Genomic DNA, 10,220 nt, shown 5'->3' on the forward strand with positions numbered 1-10,220 from the left:
AGAATGTTTTTTGATTGTTATTTGATTTCTTTGTACGGCGAATTGTAATAAACAGTTGGTTTTAAAATAGTGTGTTTGTACATGCCTTCAAATGTCTGTTTTAGGGCTGCGCAGAACAATCGGCATATGACATCGAAATACCGCGAGAATGATCTATGAGCACAGCTTTCGAATTGCTCTCGCGTTACTTGATGTCATTGTTCGGTCTGCGCAGCGCAGCATGACGTCGAACACAGCAAATATAATCTGTCAGCAACACTTATAATGTAAACACTCAGTGTCGGTAAATCTGATAACGATTTGAACACCCCTTTTGTAAAAATCGACATATAGATATTAGTCAGAAAAACTATACGATTGTTTCTTTTCTTATTAAACGTGTATTCATATTATTGTTATTTGAACTATCCAGCATCGCTCTTGATGACTTCCTTCCTGCGTTCAACGACGTCAGAGGGAAACGTTCTCACTTCATATTGCTAATATGGCAGCGCTATCGGGTGGAGGCGATACGGGTAAGTGTTGCTTTTATGTTCAAATAATGCTTTGTGTTTGTTTTTATATTCGCAACATGTGTCCTAACAGATGTTTGGGTCGGCTTTTTTTGATGGATGTTTATTTTTTTGTTTATCACGTAAACTGGGAGTTTGCTTACTAACGTCCACTGTCACAACACGAAACATGTCCGTACATATACCGATCACCGGCAGATAAGCCGCCCAGAGTCGCGTTTCTTTAACAATCACGAACGTGATATAAACAAACCGTACACATCTTTATTTTTATTCTAGCTGTGTCCTCTAAACGAATGAGATGCCAATATATTAATATATAGACAGCTTATTTTGGTACCAAATGTGTATTTCTGACTAAATTGTAACATCATTCTGTCGTTTCGAACAGTGATTTCGTTAAGAACGCTCATGTGATGCCCAGATTTGCTGTCTAACTAGGTGGTTATCTTGGGTATGAGACATCCTCCGTTCACATGCTCTATACCGCGATGTTGTTGATTTCTAGAAGAGGTGACATCATCGTTTCAGTAACGACGGATGTAGTAAACACACATCCTGTGGATATCTGTCCATGATCTTGATAAAATAAGAAAATAGATTTTTCCTCATTACAGGAGACAGAATTTATATTTTTACACACAAATGATTTAGGATCACTGGATAGGATAACTTAAAACCTAGTGAGCTGTCTACCTAGATGTCATTTCAGTGTGTCATACATACACAACACAGCTTTGGTGAAAATATTGCCTAAGTGATATAGCATTTATGTACTGTGTTGTATACATTATCTGTGTCATGTACTGTTTAGTATTTGGTATTTTTAAGTCTTAACTTTTGTTTATTTTGACGTTCGAATGTTGAGTCTAAGAGTCTACTTTTCTTTTGTTCTAATATGGCTAATTTGTTCTATTATAAGCTCATGCATATTAGTTTCTTTGCGTCAACTTAAAGGGGTCATGACATGTTTCTTTTTATTATTATTTTTTATGTTCTCTGAGCTGTACTTATAATATTTCTCAAATTTATTGCTGAAAAACACACATTTCAGTAATTTATGACAATACAATTTTAGATATTTTTATGTGTATGTTTGACACATTTCAGGGTTTTGTTCTGCAATGTCCTGTCTTGTCAAATTTTAAATAAAACTAAACTAAACTAAACATGCGATTTATCGTGCAGCTCTATTCTGAATGAAACTCTGGCTGCGTCCGAAAATTTAGGCAGCTGACTTGTTGCCTCACTGCCTCATGAGGCAATGACTTTGGCGGCATGAAGGCAGCTAACTGTGGGTTTACGACAGATGCAAGTTCAACGATTTGCGCGATTAGATTACAGACAAAGTCAATGCAAAGACGATCAGACGCGTCCTCGCGTGGGGCGATGCGAATGACGTGATATGGGGGGCGCGTTTGCCGTGAAAACATGCGCTATTCTCCTCAAACGCGTCTTCGCCCAAGTTGAAAATATTCAACTCAAGTGAAAAATTTGCATTACACGAAGTTAAAGCCCGTGAGTAATCTAGAGCGAGCAACGCGATGCGATTGCGCGCTTCGCGTTTGGTGTAAACCCACAGTAAGAGAAACGCTTTCGGACACACTTCAAACGCAGCGTGTTTGAAATATAAACAGAGAGTGCCTTTGTGATAACTAATCACATTAAACTACAATACTAATTCACCGCTAGAAATGCAGTTAAAATGTGTAAAAAGTGAAAATATACATTTATTTACACTAAATTTGTGCTCCAGCTGCTTTCTTGGCCACCATTTTATTTTTTCGAAATCGACCAGGCTTGACCAATCACATTCCCCATGCGCGCACACACATAGAATTGTTGGACAAGATCTCAAGAGTCAGGAAGTAAACCTAACGTTAGATTCGGACATGCCTTGATGCCTTCCTGCCTTGGAAAGCTGCCGCAGAAGGCAGCAATTTAGAGCTTTCGGACGCAGCCTCTGATTTTTCCTGTTTGGCCTGGCTCGGTGTCCTGCCCACTTTTATGATTGACAGCCTTTATGCTACCGCATACTAAGCAGTTTCACTACAAATACAGCTTCTCATATGGTCTTTTTAAGCACATTGTGTGTTTATTCATGTCACAGACAGCAATACTGTCTCACAACCACAACGATAAAAGTTTTTACCACTAATGGAAGCATATAAATAAATCACAGACATATAGTTCTCAGCTATTGTACAAACACTGCAACGTTTTTACTCTTTTAAACAGAGAATTGCACCCTAAATAATGCACTTACTGCCACCAACTACAAGCATAGATTATCAATACAGTAGAGGTCTTCTCGTGTCCAAAGAAATGTATGTGGCCCGAAATAACCCAAATCACTTTTTCCCCCCAACCGACATGCATAACAGACACCCGAGTCTGACCCAAACCAGTGGCAAAAATTTGTTAGTGTAGTCTGCAGCCCAACATGCAACAGTCAAAAGATAAAAGCCCTGGTGGCCTCGCACCAAGGTAACCGCTAAAATGTAAAAATTGACAGATCTGTCTCAACAAAAATGAACCTACCGCCAGCCACACAATGTCGCAAACACTCTTGGCAAACAGAGGGGGGTTTGGAAAAAGACTTGCGAGATTGAAGCCAAAAATGTCCGACCATGGTTGCCGCCAAGTTATGTAAAAACGTCAGTTTGGAGCCACGGCATGCGCAGAAGGAAAAAGAATCGTCCGTGGAGCCAGAGGCGGAGCCGTGGTATCAAACTTCCGCACAAATGCTTGCGCGACCAATTAAACCACGCCAATCATAACGACACACCCCGTTTCTATAGGAAACTTTAATTGGAAGTGTAAATAATTTTTTTTATTTAGATCAGAGTCCCATTAGTTTTAATGGAGAGGGCGGGGTTTATGATTTGTACTGCAGCCAGCCACCAGGGGGAGATCAAAGAGTCAGCGGCTTCACTTATCAAGACGTAGGGGCCAGTCACACCAAAAGCGCTTTAAACGCTTGCAGACGCAGGGCGCGACGCACTGCCTTTTTTAAAAAAAGAGCAGTGCGACGCGGCTTTTCATATTGCTAAGCAACCACCGAGTCAGCTGTCTTGTCAATCAAATATTGAAGCGTGAGCGCTCTTTTGCTGTTAACTGTCACATTAGCAGAAACTTTAAAAAGAGGGCGCTTGCTCTGACCTTGTTTGAGGGTGAGAGGTGCACAAACACGCAGGAGAGAGTGAGCGAGTGGAGTCCGGTTCTTCAAAGCAACTGTAAACTTCCCTCACCACAACGTAAGGCCCGCCTCTCCCCTCATTCGATTGGACAATGGAAAGACGCGAATGACGTCGGGTGCTTCTCCGCTCTCAGCGCTCCTTCAAAAACGCGTGCGCAGCAGGCGGCAAAAAACTGCAAGGCGCTCGGCGCGCATAAACAGCACGCAAACACGCCCTGCCCATAGAATATCATTCAAAAAAGGCGCCTGCAACTGCCATAAACGCTTTTGGTGTGACTGGCCCCTTATGAGGCACACCCATCTACAGCGGGGCCAATATAGCGGTACATCCGTTAAAAAAAAATCTATTTCTTTCTGGCGTCGGGATAATTAAGAAGCCCTACAAAGGTCTTTGTTTTCCAACCGCACAAAATTCTGAAATTTCACTCTAATACTGTTATTACAATCTTATTATGATTGTAAACAACTATTCCTTCATTTTTTTGAATTGCTGCATTGACTAAAGTTCAGTCACTGAATGCAAGTGGGCAGAGCCAACGATACACTGATGTGCTGTGTCTTTTTCTGGAGCTGAAAAGGGGGAGGGTCCATACCTGGAGCATGCAGGTCATATGAAAATGTATTTATTTATATGTACGTCACTAATCCAGCCATTTTTCATTTCCAGAGAGCATTTACATAAATGCTTTCGTTATTGATAAAAATGGTTTTTAAACTATAGAACCTGCTACATGTATTAATGATACCAAGACTTGTTATGTGTCAATACATCAAGGCAAAACTGATTCCTAATGTCATGACCCCTTTGACTCTTTTAGTAAACTGAAACCGAATGTGTACTAAATTATACATACACTGCTTACTGCTTAGTCACTTCTACAACAATTGTTCTTTCAAAATCAATGTTGGAAAATATACTCACTGTTGTATTGAGAGATATATTTTTTTACTTTTGGTTTTTATGTAGCGCTACAAACATGATCACACTCTGTGTAATAAAATTTGAGGAAGTAAAATCTCACCCCTATCATTTATTTTTAAGTATCTTGACATTTGTGTTTGACAGACAGTTTTATCCGAAAAATGTGACCTACCTTACATTCAAGGCATACTCTTTATCGGTATGTGTGTGTGTTCCCTGAGAATCGAACACACAACCCTTGTGTTTTGCAAAGGCAATGCTTCACTACTTGAGCTACAGAAACGTACATTATCCTTATCCACACGTTATCATTTTATTTATTATTTTTATTTCCTATATTCAAAGGCAGTGGCAATGGCAGTGACCAGATGTTGGACCTGGGAGCCGCACTTCTTAACAAGTGAGTGTCTATTTATATCTGATTCTCATTTCCCATTAAATTTTTTGTTCCCTTGTTGTGCTTCATTGCCTTGGTCATCTCATCCCTCTCTCCCAGTTTCATCTATGAACGGGTTCTTCGCCATGGAGACTGCGATGCTGAGGTAACCCGAAGTCAGTTAGGTGCGGTGGAGTTGTGTGACCCCAACCATAAACGCCTTGCTCAGTGTTTGCAGCAGATTGGTGATGAGTTAGATGGAAATGTGCAGCTGCAAAGGTAAGACAGCAGTCGGGCTTAAATGGAAAGGGATTGCTGCTAACAGTACAGGATTGGTTTCTCCTGCTGTGCTTAGAAATGCCCACCGGATGGCAGTGTGTTGCAACTCAATGATTCGCATGGCCTTTGTCGTTTTGTGTTAGGATGTTAAACGACACTGCTCTTCAGCCTACTAAAGATGTCTTCGTTAAAGTGGCCCTTGAGATTTTCTCTGATGGGAAGTTCAACTGGGGAAGGGTGGTGGCACTTTTTTACTTTGCATGTCGGCTTGTCATTAAGGTAAAGATGCACGAGCTGCTCAGTCTCATATTGTCGCAAATGGTTGTATTTATTTGACATATTTAACATTCTTTCTTTTTTCACAGGCCATTACAACAAAGATTCCTGACATTATCAGAACCATCATCAGCTGGACCATGTCCTACATTCAGGAACATGTAATTAACTGGATCAGGGAACAGGGTGGATGGGTAAGTTACTTCCTCACACAAACCTGTGTAGCCTAGTTGTAGACCATTGGGTTAGCAGGGCAAAAGGTCATGGGTTCAAACCCAGGGAACACACAAACTGATAAAAATGCCTTGTATACCTTGTAATGCACTGTAAGTCGCTTTGGATGAATGCATAAATGTAAATCGGTCCTTAAACCTATATAAAGTATTTTTAGTTAATGTCAACGTCACTTTGTATTAGTACTAGTACTACAATCATTTGCATTAGACATGCACACATATTTTGCTTACGTATATTTATAGACTCTTTCATCGGACGCACGTGCGGTGACGCGATACACGTCTGGATCCGAACGTTTTTTTTAATGGTCTGACTAGTTGCTAAACTGATTTCTTGAACAAATGCCTCGTCGAAAATAACAAATGTTTTGGTTTCCTAGGTAATCTATATGTTGTTTTTTGCTTGTTATATAAATAAACTGCGTTTAAAGAACTTTGTTGTTATGTATGCTTAGCGAAGTTTACCGGAAGTTATGTGCGGACGTTACGTTAAAATAACAAGATAAACAACAACGAATGTACCTATTGTGATGTGTTTCCGAATTAAACACAATTTCATCTTTAGTTATGTGCCGGAACTGTATTGCATATTGGACTTTGGTTGGATTGATTGGTTAATATTATTTTTACTATCCCACATGGCTATGTCAAAAAACAGAAATTTTTTAAAGATAAAATGTGTATTTTATATAAAAAATCTGCAAAGAAAACTAATGCCACACCAAACGGGGGGCATCGCGTTACTCGCGGGGTGTGATTAGTCGTGGGATTTAACTTTGTGTAATGCCAATTTTCGCTAGAGTTGAATATTTTCAACTCTAAATATAGAACTGAGTAAAATGAAATTAGTTAAATATTTATTTATTTTCACTTTATTTCTGCATTTAACTAATTACTTATTTATTATTAGTAAAATATTTATTTATTTACACTTTATTTCTGCATTTAACTAATTACTTATTTATTTATTTATGTATGTATTTAAAAAATTTCATTTAATAAAAGCATTTTTTAAATAATTTTTTGTTCTCCATAGTCAGGACCCCAAACATCATTGTTTCCTGTTTTGGTTTAAATGTTGTGCAAATGTGGCCTAAATTATTTGTGGCATTCTTTCCTAAAAAGTCTAAACACAGTACCTTGTGGTCCTGTAAAAATATTGTTCTCTCAAACATACAATTTTCATCCATCAGGAGGGAATTCGCTCTTACTTCGGGACCCCCACATGGCAGACCATCGGGGTCTTCCTGGCTGGAGTTCTCACCACTGTGCTGGTGATCCGCAAAATGTGAAGTCATGAACGGAGAGGAAGATGGAGCGAGTGAGAAAAGACCAGCAAAGGGGAACTAAAAGATGAGGGGGAAATGGAAGAGAGCAAAGAAATGTGAACAGACTAATAAGAGAGTTGAAAACAGTGTCAACTCCGAGAAAGAGAGAGAGAGAGAGAGAGAGGTGGAAGAAGTGAGAGTCAAGCATGATGCAGATGTTTTCAATCACTCTTGATACTTCTGAGCCTTTGCCCTTTCCAGTCTATACATTAATCTCTGTAATATTTGCACTAAAAATGAGCGAGAGATTAATTCGGAAGTTCAGGTTTAGGTATAATTTTAGTTATTTATTTTTTGACTTTGGGTTATGGGTGTTTCGGTCATATAAGTTACTAGATACATTGGATATTTGATTTAATATATTGACATTTTCAAGGCTGAAATTACTGTTATCATTTCATATTCTATATTAGTTTATAAGTCATAAAGAATTTATATGCAATGGCGGTCAAAATTGATATGATAAGGTTTATAAATCTGTAACTGTTAAATCTAAACCTTGTTTTATCCGAATGTCATATTGTCTGTCTTCTGAAATAATAGGAATGGGCTCAAGGGTGGATTCTGCTGACGTCTGAATTTCTCCTTTCTTCATCATTTCTCTCTTCTTTCAAGATCTCGTTCAGTTCATCACAATACTATGAAATGTTTAAATCTGGTTTGTGCTTCATTGATGAAGGTTAGGCCTCTGAAGCGTACGTGTAGTGTTTGCAACAGAATTTGAGCAGGGGAATACATCGCAGCCAACCAATCAGCACTGTGTTTGTGATGTGAGGGCGTGTCCAAGTTAACGTATGGTAAGCAATTGCTGTAACAGGGATGGACAATAGTGATGACTTTTAAATGCATTACAATTCTCTGGGCCATGTTTTTTACAGAACCAAATCAGTGGCCTGTCTGACTATCCAGATATATAGGATAATCACATTTTAAACTTGAATGGATTGCAGTTCGTTTTGCTCGGTCTGGTGCAAACACTTGGTGCATTTGTAATACCCATACAGATTATTATCTGGGACTTGCGAACAGACCAGTTGAGCTCTTCCCCTCAGCAAAGTCTTCTCAGTACTGTATTTTTAATGTCGGTTAGTCAAACCCACAGCGCTGTTTGCCCTTTTTTTATACGTATCTTTAATTTTTGGTTGTTTGGATAAAGTTATCGCTTTGCTTTTTATTGATTCTTTTGTTGAAAGTGCCTTGGCCTTTTATGATACTAGCCACCACTTTTTCATCTTTTTTCTACATCTTTGTACATTGGTATGAATTGTGCACCCTAAGGAAGTCTATGTACTGTGAGCCCATGAGTTTGTTTTGTAAGATGTAAAATAAAACAAACAAACTGTTTTTATGGATTTCAATATGAATGTATGAGGTGCATTTTTTTATAGACTACTTTGAACATATATTACCTACCTATACTTTCTTTATACAATTTATATATCTAGGTATACAAATGAAAAAGTTACAATTGTATTGAAATGCCCAATTTTCCTTCATTGAAGTGATTTTAAAGAAATGTATACTGGTGTTGGTCATAATTAGAATATCATCAAAAGTTGATTCATTTCACTAATTCCATATAAAAAGTGAAACTTGTAAACTATATATTCATTCATTACACACACAGACTGATATAATCCCAAATTCAGTATCTCAGAAAATTTTAATATTATTTTGGAGACACCTGGTGCCAAACTCCAATCAGCTAATTAACTCAAAACACCTGCAAAGGCCTTTAAATGGTCTCTCAGTCTAGTTCTGTAGGCTATACAATCATGATGAAGACTGCTGACTTGACAGTTTTCCAAAAGACCACCATTGACACCTTGCACAAGGAGGGCAAGACACAAAAGGTCATTGCAAAAGAGGCTGGCTGTTCACAGTGTCCAAGCAAATTAATAGAGAGGCGAAGGGAAGGAAAAGATGTGGTAAAAAGAAAATCTCAAACTCAGTATCTCAGAAAATTAGAATATTATTTAAGACCAATCCTAAGAAAGGCTTTTTAGAAATCTTGGCCAACTGAAAAGTATGAGCGTCTACAGCACTCAATACTTAGTTGGGGCTCCTTTTGCCTAAATTACTGCAGCGTGGCATGGAGTTGATCGGTCTGTGGCATTTCTCAGGTGTAATGAGAGCCCAAGTTCGTCATTTCAAAATATGTGTTCTGCGCTTTAAGAGATTGTGTGTGCATCACGTGTCATGCCAAAATAAGTGCCTTCTGCCTTGAACTTGAAAGGAGACGCTTGCGTGTGCCAGATACTCGCACAATATCATGCGTAATCAGAGTTTACTGTTAAGGGAGTGTCTTGCGTGTATTTAGGGAACGTGAGCGTCTCTTTTAACATAAACGGTTTTGACGCGTCTCCAGCAGGCACTTATTTTGACAAACACGTGATGCACACAGGATCTCTCCACACGCATGACACATATTTTGGAAAAGGGACCCACACACGTGACAATCCGAACACTTATTTTGAATTAGCGCATCCTCGGAAGAGCAGTCACGAGCCGCCACTGCACATCTTCCTCTTTACAATACCCCATAGATTTTTTTTATTGGGTTAAGGTCAGGCGAGTTTGCTGGCCAATTAAAAACAGGGATACCATGGTCCTTAAACCAGGTACTAGTAGCATTGGCACTGTGCAGGTGCCAAGTCCTGTTGGGAAATGAAATCTGCATCTCCATAAAGTTGGTCAGCAGAAGGAAGCATGAAGTGCTTAAACTTCCTGGTATATGGCTGCATTGACCTTGGACCTCAGAAAACACAGTGGACCAACACCAGCAGAGGACATGGCACCCCAAACCATCACTGACTGTGGAAACTTTACTCTGGACCTCAGGCAATGTGGATTGTGTGCCTCTCCTCTCTTCCTCCAGACTCTGATTTGCAAAATTTACTTTCATCAGAGAAACATAACTTTGGACCACTCAGCAGCAGTCCAAAAGTGAGACACTTCTGACACTGTTGTTCAAGAGTGTCTTGACACAAGGAATGCGTCAGCTGAAACCCATGTCTTGCATACGTATGTGGGTAGTGGTTCTTGAAACACTGACTCCAGCTGCAGTCCACTCTTTGTGAATCTCCACTACA

At 39.2% G+C, this 10,220-nt stretch overlaps 1 protein-coding gene across 6 annotated transcripts; it reads left to right on the forward strand.

Moving 5' to 3' along the window:
* The first annotated feature begins 238 nt into the window (after positions 1 to 238).
* Positions 239 to 8,486, forward strand: LOC129433439 (apoptosis regulator BAX). 6 transcript variants are annotated; one of them, XM_055192088.2, is made up of 7 exons: positions 239 to 266; positions 413 to 515; positions 4,979 to 5,033; positions 5,130 to 5,175; positions 5,432 to 5,567; positions 5,654 to 5,758; positions 6,994 to 8,486. In XM_055192088.2, exons 3-7 carry the CDS (start codon positions 4,988 to 4,990, stop codon positions 7,090 to 7,092), a joined length of 432 nt encoding a protein of 143 aa, XP_055048063.1. In that variant the 5' UTR covers positions 239 to 266; positions 413 to 515; positions 4,979 to 4,987; the 3' UTR covers positions 7,093 to 8,486. The 6 variants fall into 6 exon arrangements, with proteins under 6 accessions (XP_055048063.1, XP_073713222.1, XP_055048045.2 ...); XM_073857121.1 differs by having other exon boundaries at positions 254 to 283; XM_055192070.2 differs by adding an exon at positions 4,217 to 4,317 and having other exon boundaries at positions 258 to 515.
* Positions 8,487 to 10,220: the final 1,734 nt, after the last annotated feature.

This window comes from Misgurnus anguillicaudatus, chromosome 19 (assembly GCF_027580225.2).
Source record: "Misgurnus anguillicaudatus chromosome 19, ASM2758022v2, whole genome shotgun sequence".
Lineage (NCBI taxonomy): Eukaryota > Metazoa > Chordata > Actinopteri > Cypriniformes > Cobitidae > Misgurnus > Misgurnus anguillicaudatus.

Coding starts and splice junctions, on each gene's coding strand:
- LOC129433439 (XM_055192061.2), top strand. CDS start 485: ATGGCAGCGCTATCGGGTGGAGGCGATACGG. Junction 516..4,978: donor ATCGGGTGGAGGCGATACGG/GTAAGTGTTGCT, acceptor CTATATTCAAAG/GCAGTGGCAATGGCAGTGAC. Junction 5,289..5,431: donor GGAAATGTGCAGCTGCAAAG/GTAAGACAGCAG, acceptor GTTTTGTGTTAG/GATGTTAAACGACACTGCTC.